General features: G+C 41.7%; 1 protein-coding gene across 1 annotated transcript in view; it reads right to left on the bottom strand.

Annotated features, from left to right (window-relative positions):
* ZC3HAV1 (zinc finger CCCH-type containing, antiviral 1) overlaps positions 1-12,412 on the bottom strand; it is a 64,646-nt gene extending 52,234 nt beyond the window's left edge. The window contains exon 1 of the mRNA XM_007118763.4: positions 11,102-12,412. Coding sequence (XP_007118825.2) covers positions 11,102-11,409 — 308 coding nt within the window. The 5' untranslated portion in view covers positions 11,410-12,412. The remainder of the gene's footprint in view (positions 1-11,101) is intronic.
* Between the last annotated feature and the right edge of the window lie 4,141 nt (positions 12,413-16,553).

The raw sequence follows: 16,553 nt of genomic DNA, 5'->3' as shown, positions 1-16,553 counted from the left end.
GACACAGCACAATCAGACACAAAGGAGATGTCCAAGAAGACTCCTCCTGGGTAAATACACTCCCTCAAATGACACGCAACATGCAAGAGTAAAAGGCAAACCTTGAACACATATGCTAAATGAAAGCAGCCAAACACAATGGGACAAATACTGGATGATTCCATTTAGAGGAAACATCCAGAATAGGCAAATCCATGCAGACAGAAAGAAGACTAGAGGTTGCCAGGGGCTGGGTAGAAGGAATAATGAGGAGTGCCTGTGGATGGGTGTGGGGCCTCTTTTGGGGATGATGAAAATTTTCTGGAACAAGACAGTGGTGATGGTTGCACAGCATCATGAATGTACTTATTGCCATTGAACTGTACACTTTATGATAAAAAATTAAATATAGTAAAGGCAATTACAGACAAAAATAGAGTGCTAAGAGGACAGAAGAAGAAAAATGCAAACAGAAGCAACAAGTAAGAATTAGACACCACAGAAGACAAACTTGAAAAAGAAGCACTGGGAATTCCCTGGCTGTCCAGTGGTTAGGACTCTGCACTTTCACTGCCAAGGGCCTGGGTTTGATCCCTGGTTGGGGAAATAAGATTCCACAAGCTGCCTGGCACAGCCAAAAATAAATAAATAAATAAAACAAGCATTATGCTGCAGCAATTTTTTTTTGATCTGTCTCCTAAAGTAAAGGAAATAAAAGCAAAAATAAACAAATGGAACCTAATTAAACTTAAAGGCTTTTGAACAGCAAAGGAAATCATCAACAAAACGAAAAGACACCTACTGAATGGGAGAAAATATTTGCAAATGATATGACCAATAAGGGATTAATATCCAACATATATAAACAGCTCATACAACTCAACATCAAAAAAACCCCAAACAACTCAATTAAAAAATGGGCGGAACTGAATAGACATTTTTCCAAAGAGGAAATGCAGATGGCCAATAGGCACATGAAAAGATGCTGAACATCACTAATCATCAGGGAAATGCAAATCAAAACCACAATGAGATATCACCTCACACCTGTCAGAATGGTTTTCAAAAAGAACACAAATAACAAATGTTGGTGTCGAAGTAGAGAAAATGGAACCCTCGTACACTGTTAGTGAGAATGTACATTGGTACAGCCACTGTGGAAAACAGTATGGAGGTCTCTGAAAAAACTAAAAATAAAACTACCACATGATCCAACAATTCCACTACTGGGTATATATCTGACAAAGACAAAAACACTAATTTGAAAAGATACATGCACCCCAATGTTCACAGCAGCATTATTTTCAATTGCCAAGATATGGAAGCAACCGAAGTGTCCATCAACAGATAAATGGGTAAAGAAGATGTAGAATATATACACAATAGACTACTACTCAGCAATAAAAAAGAATGAAATTTTGCCATTTGCTGCAACATAGATGGGCTTGGAGGGCATTATGCTAAGTGAAATAAGTCAGACGGAAAAGACAAATACTCTATTAGATCACTTATATGTGGAGTCTAAAAAAAACAACAAACTAGTGAATATAACAAAAAAGGAGCAAACTCACAGATACAGAGAACAAACCAATGGTTGCCATTGGTCGGGGGTAGAATATAGAGGTGGGGGAGTAGGAGGTACAAACTATTGGGTGTAAGACAGGCTCAAGGATGTATTGTACAACACAGGGAATACAGCCAATATTTTGTAGTAACTATAAATGGAAAATAACTTTAAAAATTGTATATAAAAAATATTTTTTAAACTTTTTAATCAAACGTCACGACTTAAAAGGGCCAGAGACCGAGAACATAAAAAGAATTAAAACCACAGTCAGGGACTTCCCTGGTGGTCCAGAGGTTAAGACTCTGCGCTTCCACTGAAGGGAGCGTGGGTTCGACCCCTGGTCTGGGAATTAAGATCCCACATGCCTCACAGCATAAATAAATAAAATAAATAAATAATAAACAAATAAATAATAATATTTATATATTTATAATAATTATTTATTATAATTATAATATAATTATAATTATTTATATTATATATAATATATATAACATATAATATAATTATTATATTATAGGCTATAATATAATATATATAATATAATATATATTGTTTATATTATATTAATTATATATTATTATATATTATATAATTATAATTATATAATAATTGTAATGATATATTTATTTATAATAATTATATATTATTATATATTATATAATTATAATTATATAATAATTGTAATGATATATTTATTAATAATAAGTTGTAATATATTTATTAATAATAAATTATAATAATATATTTATAATAATTATTTATAATAATAATATAAATAAAATAAATAAATAAAAACACGAGGCACAATTTCACATTCTTTATATTGGCACAATTTGTAAAAGGCTGATGACATCCATTGGTAAAGATATGAAACACGGGAATGCTCATATTTTTCTGGTGGGAGTAAAACTTGGTATACAAACCTGGAAAACAATTTGGTATTGTCTCCTAAAGCTTAAATATGGGAATTCTGGTACTAGATACCTAGGTAACTTTTGCACGTCTACACAAGGAAAGATATACCAAAATACTACAGTTTGTAATAGCAAAAAACTGAAAACAATCTATATTTTAATAACAAGAAAATTGATATATAAATTGTGTACGTTTGTACAAAAGAAAGCTATTGTTTATAAAAGAAAGAACTAGAGCAGTCCCTCTCCTAAAATTTGTGGGATTTGAGGCATGATAAAATGGAGGCCCATGCACCAAATATCTAAACATTTCAAAGTAATCAAGCTAAGAAACGGTTCAATAAAATATGTTCTTTTATATATATATATATATATATATATATATATATATATATATGTATCCTCTCTTCCTATCTTGACAAACATACTTTCATAATGACCCGGAAGGCCAAGTTTGAATTTAGAATGCTCAGATTCCTTTGAGCTCTATGAATAGGATGTAGTAAAATGAAGAAAGAAAGCCCCCGGGACTTCCCTGGTGGTCCAGCAGTTGAGACTCTGTGCTTCCACTGCAGGGGGCGCAGGTTCGATACCTGGTGTGGAACTAAGATCCCGCATGCTGTGTGGTGCAGCCAAAAAGTTAAAAAAAAAAAAAAAAAACGAGGAAAGAAAGACAGCCCCTGCTCCCAACTCCAGCCCACCTCTTCTCTTCTCCCCCTCAGGCTCTGTCCCACATTGCCAGCACCATCATACAGAGGCAATGAACATGCCAACCTGTACATCCAAATTCCTTCCACGTGTAGGAAGACCCAGGGAAGAAGCCCACTCAGGCCCTGGAAGTGGGCTTGGTAAATTCTAGGGTCCTGGGAACCCAGAGCATAGTCTAGAACAGGGGTAGGGGCCACAGATGGAGGCCACTGGTTCTAGATGAGCACGATTCCTTAACCCCAGACTCCTCAATAAGTGAGTAGGTATACAGTTGGGCTGGAATAGGACCTGTAAAGCAGAGGGCCCAGGGCAGAAGTCCATCTTGCCCAGGCCTCAAGGTGGTACAGAAACAGGGCTTTGTATATTAGAGATGAGTCTCAGAAACATTATGCTGTGCAAACAAGAGGAAAATAAAGCAAGGATTTGCATACCTAGTATTGATGTAACTTATAGGCTTGAAAACAGGCAAAATGATCCTAAATGTTGCTTACAAATAAACATCCCACATGCCACAAGTACTGAAGCCCATGCGCCTAGAGTCCATGCTCCACAACAAGAGAAGCCACAGCAATGAGAAGCCCGCGCACCACAACAAAGAGCAGCCCCCACTCGCCGCAGCTCGAGAAAGCCCGTGCGCAGCAACAAAGACCCAATGCAGACAAAAATAAATAAATAAAATTTATAAAATAAAAATAAAAGAAATAAACACATGTGTAGGGACTTCCCTGGTGGTCCAGTGGTTAAGACTCCGTGCTCCCAATGCAGGGGGTCCCGGTTGAATCCCTGGTCAGGGAACTAGATCCTGCATGTCACAACTAAAAGAGCCTGCATGCTGCAACTAAAGAGCCCACATGCCACAACTAAAAGATCCTGCATGCCACAGCTAAATATCCCACATGCTACAACTAAAGATCCTGCATGCTGCGACCAAAAAAAAGATCCCACATGCCACAACGAAAATCCCGCATGTAGCAACAAAGATCCCGTGTGCCGCAACTAAGACCCAGCACAGCCAAATAAATAAATAAATAAATGTTTTTAACATAGAATTAAAATTAAAAAAGAAATAAACACGTGTAGAAAAATAATAAATGTGTGGGAAAAATAAATATCAAATGCAGAACAGTGTTGTGGGATTGTAAATTGGTATGCCCATTATGGAAAACAGTATGGAGTTCCTCAAAAAATTAAAAATAGAACACCACATGATCCAGCAATCCCACTTCTGGATATATATCCAAAGGAAATGAAATCAGTGTCTCAAAGAAATATTGCACTCCCAAGTTCAATGCAGCATTATTCACAATAGCCAAGATATGGAAACAAGCTAAGTGTCCATCCACAGATGAATGGATAAAGAAAATGTGGTTTATATGTATAAGATGAAATATTATTCAACCATGAAAAGAAGGAAATTCTGCCATATGTGACATGCTTGAACCTAAAAGACATGATGTTAAGTGAAATAAGACAGACACAGAAAGATAAAACAAAACAAAACAAAACCCTGCATGATCTCACTTATACATGGAATCTAAGAAAGTCAAACACGTAGAAAAGGAGAATAGAATGGTAGTTGCCAGGGATCTGGGTGGGGGAGGGGGTATGTTGGTCCAAGGGTACAAACTTTCAGTTATAAGATGAATAAGTTCTGGAGATCTAAGGTACAGCACGGTGACCACAGTTGATAATAAATATTGTATACTTGAAGTTTGCTAAGAGCATTGATATTAAGTGTTCTAACCATCAGGGACTTCCCTGGTGGTGCAGTAGTTAAGAATCCACCTGCCAATGCAGGGGATATGAGTTCGATCCCTGGCCCGGGAAGATTCCACATGCCGCGGAGCAACTAAGCCCATGCACCACAACTACTGAGCCTGTACTCTAGAGCTTACAAGCCACAACTACTGAGCCCATGTGCCACAACTACTGAAGCCCGCGCATCTAGACAACTAGAGAAAGCCCGCACGCAGCAACAAAGACCCAACGCATCCAAAAAAAAATAAATAAATTTATTTATTTATTTTTTTAAAAGTGTTCTCACCATCAAAAAAATGGGAGTAGGGCTTCCCTGGTGGCGCAGTGGTTGCGAGTCCGCCTGCCGATGCAGGGGACGCGGGTTCGTGCCCCGGTCCGGGAAGATCCCACATGCCGCGGAGCGGCTGGGCCCGTGAGCCATGGCCACTGAGCCTGTGCATCCGGAGCCTGTGCTCCGCAACGGGAGAGGCCACAACAGTGAGAGGCCCGCGTACCACAAAAAAAAAAAAAAAAAAAAAAAAAAAAAGGGAGTAAACAGATGAGGTGATAAATAGGTTAATCAGCTTGATTGAGGGAATCACTTCACAATGTATACATATAACAAACTATCACATTGTACACCTTAAATATAAACAATGTTTATTAGTCAATCGTACCTAAAGCTGGTATGTTTATCTCTAGTTATCACCTCTAAAATGGGGGAGATGAACAAAGGTGAGAACTCAGGGGCTTTTAACTGTGTAATATTTTATTTCTGAAGCTGATTTGTGGGTACACATATTCACTGTATGCTTTATACATTCTCATAAGACTTAAATATCACATAAAAAAACTTTAATGAGAAAATTCTTTTAAAATTAAAAAATAAGATATCATTGTATACCCTTCAGATTGGCATAAATCAAAAAAATCTGATAATACTAAGTGCTAGTTGGCTATAAAATGGGGAAACTGAGACATCAAACTTGAAAATGTAAATTGGTACAACCACCTTTACTACACTGATTTGTCAGAATCCTGAAAAGTTGAAGCTGTGCAAGAATTGAACCCAGCAATTCCATTTCCTAATCATCTACCTTGGAGAAGCTCTTGCCATGAGCACCAAGAGAATGTATAGTCTTGGCAGCATGCTTTTTTGTAGCAAAAAATTAGAAATATTCTAAATGCCCATTATTGCAGGAATAGGTGCTGAACTGTGGTATAAATCATATGATGAACTACTATATGGCTGTTAAGATGAATAAACTAGATCCTTAAAACATGAATAGATCTTTGAAACATAACATTGGGTAAAAATTCTAAAACACATAAAACAATACCACATTTTGTATATGAATATAAATATATATGAGAGGAAATTTTTAAATCATGGAAGGGCAGGACACACGCCAGAATCATGATTGAAGTTGCTTCTGGGGAAAGAGGGAAATGAGACTAGGGAAGAGAAAAAAAACAATAACCTTAGGCCTGTTATGGTATTTATTTTATTTTAAATTAAAAAAAGCAAAAATGGAAATGTAAATATTTATTCTGGGAGGTGAATTATAAGATTATTATACTATATATTCTTTTATATAGTATAGCTTTCATTGTATACTCAGAATATATATACTCTGATGCTTATTGTACTACTCTTTGCATGTTTTTGGTTGTTTTTTTTTTCAATTTATGAAATTGTCAATTAGTTTTCTTCCTATCTACCCACCCCCATCCAAAGTTTCAGTTATGCAAATAGGAAAGGCATACAAACAGGAAAGAGCCCAGAGGAAACACCCACATTAGCAGAAACCACAAGGCTAGTTGAAGACAGACAGCCTGCTTTAAACAGTTAAACAGAAATCATGCTTGCAAAACAATATCTTGACCTTGAATTAATGAAAGATCACACTTCATACAGCTACTTGACGACACCAGTAGCTAAGTTAAGAAGTCACGCAGATCTGGGTTCAACACTAACTTTGCCAGCTATCAGATATGTGACCTTCGGTAAAATTCTAAACAGCTCTAGGCCTGAGTTACCTTACATTAAGATGGGACGTAGGGACTTCCCTCGTGGTCCAGTGGTTAAAAATCCGCCTTCCAGTGCAGGGGACATGGGTTAGATCTCTGGTCAGGGAACTAAGATCCCACATGCTGCAGGGCAACTAAGCCTGCGAGCTGCAACTACTGAGCCCGCACACGCTCTAGAGCCCGCACGCCACAACTAGAGAGAAGCCCACAAGCTGCAACGAAGAGCCCATGTGCCGCAATTGAGACCTGATGCAGCCAAATAAATTAATTAAATAAATAAATATTTAAAAAAAAAAAAAAAAAGATGGGACTTACAACACTTACCTCAGGAATCACAGTAGAGACAAACTTGGATACCATCTCTAAAGTGCTTATCATAGTACTTGGTAGACAGTTATTTGTTCAACAAATGGTAGTTATTATTTGTGCCAGAACTGGGATTAGAACTCCATGTGTGGGCGTATGTTTCAGCAAAGCAAATAGAAATACCCAAAATGATGGACCAAAACTAATTATCCAATAGTGAAGCAAGCCCTGTTGTCAACTAAAATGTATAGTTAAAAGCAACATCAGAGAGACTTCCCTGGTGGCACAGTGGTTAAGAATCCGCCTACCAATGCAGGGGACACGGGTTCAAGCCCTGGTCCAGGAAGATCCCACATGTCGGGGAGCAACTAAACCAGTGCACCACAACTACTGAGCCTGCACTCTAGAGCCCGCGAGCCACAACTACTGAGCCCGTGTGCCACAACCACTGAAGACCGCACGCCTAGAGCCCGAGCTCCACAGCAAGAGAAGCCACTGCAACGAGAAGCCCACGCACCGCAATGAAGAGTAGCACCCACTCGCCGCAACTAGAGAAGGCCCACGCACAGCAATGAAGACCCAACACAGCCAAAAATTTAAAAAATTTAAAAAATAAAAGCAACGTAAGAGAAAAGACCGGAACAGCAGAACTGATAGGAGAAATCCCATCTATAAATAATAGTACTACAGAGGAAAATGTAGAAGTCCAGCAAAAGGCAAACTATCCTCACGCAAACAGAGAACAGTTACTAAACTGAATGGTAACCTCAACATGGGTATCAACTGGTCAACAGCGCCCACCAACTTATAATCCACAAAGAAAGCCCTTAGACTCCCACGTGTCAAGTATTAGAAGATGAGGATTTATAAGTTGCTAAGAAAGGGAAAATATTTTAAAACATACTTGGGAAAAATATATATTTTCTAGGCTTTTAGGCAAAAGAAAAAGAATTCTCCCAAGGGTCCTTATTATGAGGACACAATGTACATTAATGGATTAAAACTTTGTAATTCCCAAACTCAAAAGTGATATAAAAAGATTTTAAAAATAAGACTGGACCCATACATTTAAGAAATAAGAATTTATCACTCAACTAAAAAAAAAAAAAATGACTTTAATGAATTCTCCAGAGAATCCACCCAAACTTGCATAGACCAAATTATTCCTACAGACCATATTATTCATATAGAACATATTATTCCTCTTTTAAAATAAAGAAGTGCAGGCTAACTACCCAACTTACGAGCTTAAAATGGTTTTGAGTTGCAAACAACAACAACAAAATAATAACAATAAAATAAAAAACTAAAGTTTCTAAACCTACTGCGTGTAACAAATTAAAACAGTTTCTAAATATATTAAATATATAACATATTGAAACAATTATGAATTATGACTGTGTAGGTTTATTTCCCTGAAAATGAAAGTCCAAGTATAGGGCAATCAGAGAAATTTGAACACTAACTGGATATTATATGATATTAAAATTATAATCGTACGGACTTCCCTGGTGGCACAGTGGTTAAGAATCCACCTGCCAACGCAGGGGACACAGGTTCGAGCCCTGGTCTGGGAAGATCCCACATGCCGCAGAGCAACTAAGCCTGTGTGCCACAACTACTGAGCCTGTGCTCTAGAGCCTGTGAGCCACAACTACTGAGCCCTCGCACCACAACTACTGAAGCCCACGCGCCTAGAGCCGGTGCTCCGCAACTAGAGACGCCACTGCAATGAGAAGCCCACGCACCACAACAAAGAGTAGCTCCCGCTAGCCGCAACTAGAGAAAGCCCGTGCGCAGCAACAAAGACCCAACGCAGTCAAAAATAAATAAATGAATAAATAAATTTATAAAAAGAAAATATAATCGTAAAAAAAGTGATCATTGTACTGTGGTTATACTAATAAAATAGAGTCTTTAATCTTTGGAGATACTAAAGTATTTACAAAGCAAATAATCTCTGGCATTTGGTTTAAAATAACACATTTGAGTTGGGGACAGGGATGGGGAGGGGAGAATAAATGAACCAAGACTGGCCTTACTGTACTTTGAAAACTGTTGAACCGATGGGCACATAGGGGTTCATCATTCTCTTTTCTTTACTTTAGTGTATGTTGAAAATATTCACAGTAAAAAATTAAAATATAAGAAGCCTGTGTATTTAAAACTAATAGCCAACACTAAATGGTGAAGAATTTTTCACAACAGAAATGATAACAAAGACTTCCATCTCCATTGTTATTCGGTAGAGTGCTAGAATGTTCCTTCCTTTTTTCTATTGTCTACCCTCTTTTCCTCCTTCCTGATTTTATTTGCCGACTTAGATGACTCCTTCCATATACATAACTTCCTGAAACTCAGAAATAGACTTTCAAATTGTTGCCTCACGACATAATAAATATTTCTTTTTAATAACAATGGAGCATATTTTTAAAATTTTAGTTTTGCTCTAAACAAATTTTTTTAAAAAATTATCTCATCTACCACATCCATTTAAAACATCTGTCTTTTGTATGTTTTATCATACAAGTATTGCGAGTGAGTAATCTAAAGTTTTTCGTTAAAAAGCGCATGCTGAAAAGTTTGATGACCACCATTTTGGACACTAAGACACCACTTAAAAGTTTTTAAGGATGGAGGAAGTGTGACAAGTACTACATCAAGAAAAATAATTTAGCAGAAGTACATACGGATAGGAAAGATGGGGAGAAAGACTATGGTCAGAGAAGATCATTCATTAATTCAACAAGGCATTCATTTAGAAGTGAGATGCGAAGTAGGAACCAGACAGGGAAGGGACAGGAGAGGTCAATAAAAGAACTTGGTGTTTAAGGTATTATGAAGGAGGAAGAAGAGTTTGGGGGTTGGGGGGGAGTGTCACAGACCCTGCCCTGGGGGAAAGAAGATGAGTTCGACAGAGACTGGCAGCATATTCAGGTGCAGATGCTTCCCAGACCCCTGGAGGTGAAGAACCTAGAGCCGTAGGAAGCCCGGGGCAGCGGATGTACACAAGGAAGCCATCTTTGTAGATGTGACGACTAAACCCAAGGAAGTGAGGGTTCTCGGGGAGAGACCTGGAACACAGGTACATCAAAAGGCTTAACTGAAACCTTGGGGCACACCTATATTCAGGAAGCAAAAAAAAAGAACAAGTGGGAACACAGAAGCAGCTGCCTGGGAGATATGGCACACTGTTTCAAAGTGGTCCCAAGGGTAGGCGGTCAGCGGTGCAGGCCACCGCGGGGCCCACGGGGAAGGAGCTCTGGAAGAGGACCCGTCATTGGTAACCTTGAATAGTACCATTCTGGTCTTGGTGGTGCGGGCTAGAGTCAGTTATCAGAAAAGTGATAATGAGGGGAAAGGAGGCGCTTGGAAAGGAAGGCCAAGCAGAGACCCGCAGCTCGCAGCGATGGAGACAGATCCCGGGGTCGAGCCGGCTGCGGGGCTGGGAAGACCACACAATACCTAGGGGGTAAGGTAGCAGAGAGGGAAAGACTCAAGATTCCAGAGAATGGAGGCATTTTCTTTCGTTCCCAAACCTGCATCCAAATAGTCTAGGCCGTGGCTTGCCCAAAAGTACTTTACCCTTATGGAGGTGGGGAGTTAATCGTAGTGTTCACCGGGGCAGTAGCGCGCTAGCCATATTCGAAGGAAGGTCTGAAGGAGCTGGAGGGAAGGGAACCTTCGAGAGCAGAAGCGCGGGCCCAGCAAGAAGGGAAGCAGAGGAGTGAGCGGCTGGAGGAAGAGGCATCGGGTGCGAGGTCCCCGCGAGGGCGCGCCCCTCACGGAGCAGCAGCCGCGACAGTCCTCCCAGACCGGGACCCGGGGAGACGCCCCTCCCTCCCAGGGCACTCACCGCTCCGACTGCGAATAGTGGCACCGGCCCAGCAGGTTGAGCTTGCAGAGGTGCAGGTTTCCGCAGGGTTTGGTGCAGTACTTGCGACGGCAGACCCGGGCTCGAGTGGTGGCCACCACGGACCTGATGACCCCTTCCTTGCCGCCCGTCTCCAACACCACGAAGCGGTCGGGCCCGGCCTCCTCCAGCACCTCGCAGAGCTGCGCCTCGGAAAGCTGCATCTCGTCGAGCAGCGCTTCCAAGGCCATGCGGCCCCCGTGGGCGCACAGCATTTTGGTGATGAAGCAGCATACCCCCGGGTCCGCCATGGCGCGCTGCGCTGGCCTGGCCGCGGCGCGGGACTGTGCTCCAGGGAGAATCGAAACTTACTTAGAGTCCCGGGGGCGGGCACGGGCGGCGCGCGGGCTGGGCGCGCCCCGGACGAGGGAGCGTGCGCTCTCCGCCGCCGCTAGCCGAGCCCAGCGGTTTCGGTTTCCCAGTAAACTTGGGTCGAGAGGCCAGATCTCACCGACCTGGTCCCTGTGTCAGATTTAAAGTCAATCGCGACGGTAACCTAGTGGAAAGAGGGCGAACAAGCGCGGGCTAATCTGCCGGCGACCGCGGCGACCACCGGGCGGCTCCTCGAGGGTCAGGTTCCCCAGCTGGGCACCGAGAGACTTCTTCGGAAAGAAGAGAAACTAAAAGCTGATCTCGGGGCTCTGGTGGAGTTTTTATAAACCAACCAACGTGACGAATGACGCGAGTCTTGAGAGCTCTCTTGAGGAGTCCTAGGTTCTCTACCCCACCCGTTCCCGGAAAGAACAGACCCAAGTGAGCGCTTGCTCCGAGCCCGTCGCCCTGCCTCCGGTATTAGTGAATCTTCACAACTCCACGAGCTAGATATTGTTATCCTTCACTCTATTTGAGGAAGTAATTTGAGTAAACACAGCCTACAAGCTGGAGCCTGGGAACCTGAGGTTCCCCAAATCTGGCCCCCAGATCGTGGTCCGCCTGGCCAGAACCAATGTGAACTTTCTCTCACACCACCCTTCGTTCTCAAAGGACAACGATTATTGCTCTCCCTCTTTTTTGCCTTCTTATGAGCTCTTTGAAGAACCACTTCTTGACACATTCTTGCCTGTCTATAGTCGCTAACAGAGGTGCCCCAGACACCGCTTAATCACCGCTTAACCCTGACAGCAATCAGTCACAGTCGGGCAGGTATGCTTAGACATACCCTAAGGCTTCAGATAGGCTCCTCTCTTTGGATATTTGGACAAGACCTTTTCCCCCAGTGGGGACTCACTTGGACCCCCAGAGTTGGTATAAAGTGAGAACATTTGAACTACAGAAGATACAGAAAGAAATTTTATCTGAGTTTCTCTTAATCTGACTAAAGCAAAGCCTCCTGAAAATACAGCTACCTTTAAACCCCTTCCAAGGGAGTTTCCTGCTAATTCAGTTGCCCTGGAGACAGAATGTCCATTGCAATTAGCATCAAAAAGCCCAGTGGAACCTTCCATACTCTCCCACTGAAGTCCTAAAAACCCCCCTTTTGTTAAATTGAGATATATAAAGTTACTTCAGGCTATTCCAGGAGGTTTCCATTATTGGAAACTACCCCCCTCCCAATGCTAAATAAATCTTGTCTTTTCTCTTTTTAATCTGTCTATTGTCAGTTAATTTGCAGGACCCAATCACTGGACTCAAATTGGAAGAGGCAAAAGGTTTTCCTCCCAACACTCCCAGGTGAAATGGGTCATTGATGGGATAAGTAATAAACCTTTTTTTAAATGATAGAATTCAGTTGTCCAACTAGAAATTCTTCAAAATGAGTAATGGGCATTCTCAGATTGGTAATTCATGGTTGATGATCAGAGTCTCTTAGGAATACAGTACTTTGGTATGAAAACCAGCGAAAGCTAGGTTCCCTCTAGCTATTACTTTATAGTTTCCTTGAATCCACTTGGCCTGATTTGTGGTCTGACAGGTTCCCAGGGACTGGGCTTTCAATATCAAATCAATTAAATTCACCACAGTATCTTCTGTGTGGCCCTTACTTTAGCTAGTCACTCTGAACATACAGAAGTTTAAGAAATAGTCCCTGCACTCAAGGAGCTTATGTTTGGGAAGACATGAAAAAACATTAAAACATAAGGGAATCCGTGGTTAAGTGCTGCAACGGGGTATAAAGGAGGTTGGAGAAGAGTACAGTTTGGCTAGAGTGGTTGGGATTAGAGATATAAAATTGCCCTCAATTTGAGGCCCTGAGAAACAATTTAAGGGGTTGTGGAGAGGAAAAAAAGAGCGATTTAGGAAATTTGTGTTGTCACAGGTTGGGTTCTCCAGGAAGCAGACACTGATATGAAGTTGAGAGTACAGATCTCCTGGAGTGTAACACCAGAGAAAGTCAAGGGAAGAAGCAGGATTGGTCTGTGCGGGGCTGTCAGACCACAATGCAGACCTCACAAAGTCTCTGCCGGCCCAACGGGAGCAAGAGACTAACCTCGGGCAGAAAAGCCTAGGCCCTTGTACCACTGCCTTGGATGGTCATTGGCAGGGGCCGCTGGAGCAGTGCATGACTTCAGCTCAGTCACTGAGGTGAATCCTGAAGGAGCTAAAGCTGGAGGCACTCAGCTAAACACACTCCTTTGCAGCTGCGGAGCAAGCCCTGCCTTGAAGGGAAATCTGAGTCACGCCCTGTGTCAGCTCTAGTCCACCTTTTGTGCCGCGTGGATCTGTTTCTCCATCTGTACTCAGGAAACAGCTTTTTCAGCACTCTGAGGGGCCGCTCTTCCTGAAAAATAACTTAGAAGAGGGAAGTTAATGGAATGAACTACAGCTTCTGTCACTGCACCTGGTTGTAGGACCACAACTGGTCCTCATCATTTCCCTCCACCACCATCCATTTCTTTTTCTTTTTTTATTGAAGTATATTTGATTTACAATATTGCATTAATTTCAGGTGTACAGAAAAGTGATTCAGTTATACATATGTATATATCTATTTTTTTATTCTTCTCCATTGTTGTTTATTACAAGGTATTGAATATAGTTCCCTGTGCTATGCAGTAAATCCTTGTTGTTTATCTATTTTATATATAGTAGTGTGCATCTGTTAATCTCATACTCCCGCTTTATCCCTCCCTTCCCTTCCCCTTGGGTAACCATAAGTTTATTTTCTATGTCTGTGAGTCTATTTCTGTTTTGTAAAATAGTTCATTTGTACTTACTATTTTTTTAGATTCCACATATAAGTGATATCATATAGTATTTGTCTTTCTCTGACTTATTTTACTTAGTATGATAATGTCTAGGTCCATCCATGTTGCCACAAATGGCATTATTTCATTCTTCTTTATGGCTAATATTCTATTGTATATACTACATCTTCTTTATCCATTTGCTGATGGACACAGGTTGCTTCCATGTCTTGGCTATTGTAAATAGTGCTCCTAAGAACATTGGGGTGCATGTATCTTTTCAAATTAGAACTTTCATCTTTTCCAGGTATATACCCAGGAGCGTGATTGCTGGATCATATGGTAGCTCTATTTTTAGTTTTCTAAGGAAACTCCATACTGTTCTCCGTAGTGGCTACACCAATTTACATTCCCACCAACCGTGCAGGAGGCTTCCCTTTTCTTCACACCCTCTCCAGCATTTATTATTTGTAGACTTTTTGATGATGGCACCACTATCCATTTCTAATTCCCCTCACCCTAAGGTGGTCTCAGTAGATCACCTGGGTGGGTACCCCAAACCTTCATTCCTAAGAGGTCCAAGCACCTTCTCAGACCACCATTGCTGCTCTTGTCTTGTCCATTCACAGTCACAGTTGGGCAAAAGAGTGCCAATTGACACACAAATAGGTCACTGGAGTATACACATATTCCTCCCTGCCCCCTCTAACAGCAGCCCTACCTCCTCCTGCTGACCTGGTCAATTACCTCTGATAAGACAGTGATTCCTTGTCTTACTGCTGGTCTCTCACCATTAGGAGGGCAAAGTGCCTGGTGGCAGCCATAACGTGTAATCCAATGGGATCTTTGCTGTATCCCCAGGCAAGAATGTGCCCCTTTTGGGGACCAAGACCTCTAATTTTGCAGAGCCCGGACTTGTGGGGACAGGGAAGCTCAGTGGATTTGTACGAGAGCAAAACTTGCCGCCCCAAAATATCACTTTAGCATGTGGATTATTTCCAGCTGAAAATAATCAAGGCCCAAAAGACTCAGGAAGAAACTCTGACCTTCCCATAACTGCCTAAAAAAATTTTAGATAGAGGGTCTGTTCCCAAATAGAGCTATCACCAGATACCTGCAAAGAATATGGGCTAGGGGTGGTAGGGGAAACACTAAACAGGGCCTAGAGATAAGAGTCCACTCTGTGTCCCGTTGTTTCTGCGTGACCCAGCAAACATTTATTTACCAAACATTTGCTTTTCCTTCTCTGTGTGAATGGCCTTCTTCCCCTTTGAAGTCCCAAACCACCACCCCCAACATCCTCTTTTGTCTTTAGCTGAAGATGGCATTTAAGGTGAGGGTTTCAGCCATTTGGGGGACTTACTCAGTTTTCCTGGGTCTCTCCCATGTATACATGATATTAAACTTTGATTTTCTTCTGTTAATCTGTCTCATGTCAATTTAATTCTTTGACCAGCCAGAAGAACCTGGAAGGGTAGAGGGAGATTTCTTCCTCCCCAGTGGGTCACTGGAATGATGCCAGCTGGGGCCACTCATGCTTCCACCCATTGTGGAAGACACACCTGTCCTTCCTACCGGGGACACAGCACCATACTGCATTCTCTGACTGAAGGAGTACACTACGATGTCCTGGAGGAAATGTAATCACTGCAGTATATTGCCTCCATGCTGGAGCTTCGGCCACACCTCTGACAAGTCCAATATTTTATCTATCCAGCAGCTTTGGGATTACACTGTGTGTGATATGACCCGTAGATCCCATGTTCATGGGCCCATTCCTCGAGTTCCTGTAATGGAAAGAATCTTCTGGTCAGATACTGTGTTATGTGGGATCCCATGTCTGTGGATCAGGCAATCTTTAAGCCTCCAGAGAGTGGTGCTACTGAGGTTCTGCAGGCAGGAAAGGCAACCCCATACCTGGAATCTGTCTATTCCTGAGACAGTAAACCTCTGGCCCTTCCAGGAAAAAAGATGTCACAATGTCACAACTGGTCACCAGGTATCCTATTGGTCTCCTTAAGGAATAGTGCTTAGCCTTGGTCTTACTGGCTGGCACACTGGACATTTAGAGGTGGCAGTAGCTATATTTGTTTTGGTAAATGACAGTCCACGCTGTAGGTTTTTGTATTGCCTCCATCTCTTTTGCCACTGTAGGCTCTTTGTTTGGTACCCATCACGTACATAGCAGGGGTGGGACAGCTGCTCTGACAAAGGCTGGCTACATTAACTGGCCAAATTACTTTGTCTAGTTGGTACATCTTTTGTAATGG

The sequence above is a fragment of the Physeter macrocephalus genome, chromosome 5, assembly GCF_002837175.3.
Source record: "Physeter macrocephalus isolate SW-GA chromosome 5, ASM283717v5, whole genome shotgun sequence".
Classification (NCBI taxonomy): Eukaryota; Metazoa; Chordata; class Mammalia; order Artiodactyla; family Physeteridae; genus Physeter; species Physeter macrocephalus.
The sequence above is the reverse complement of the archived record's forward strand: the minus strand, read 5'-3'. Positions and strand labels throughout refer to the sequence as shown.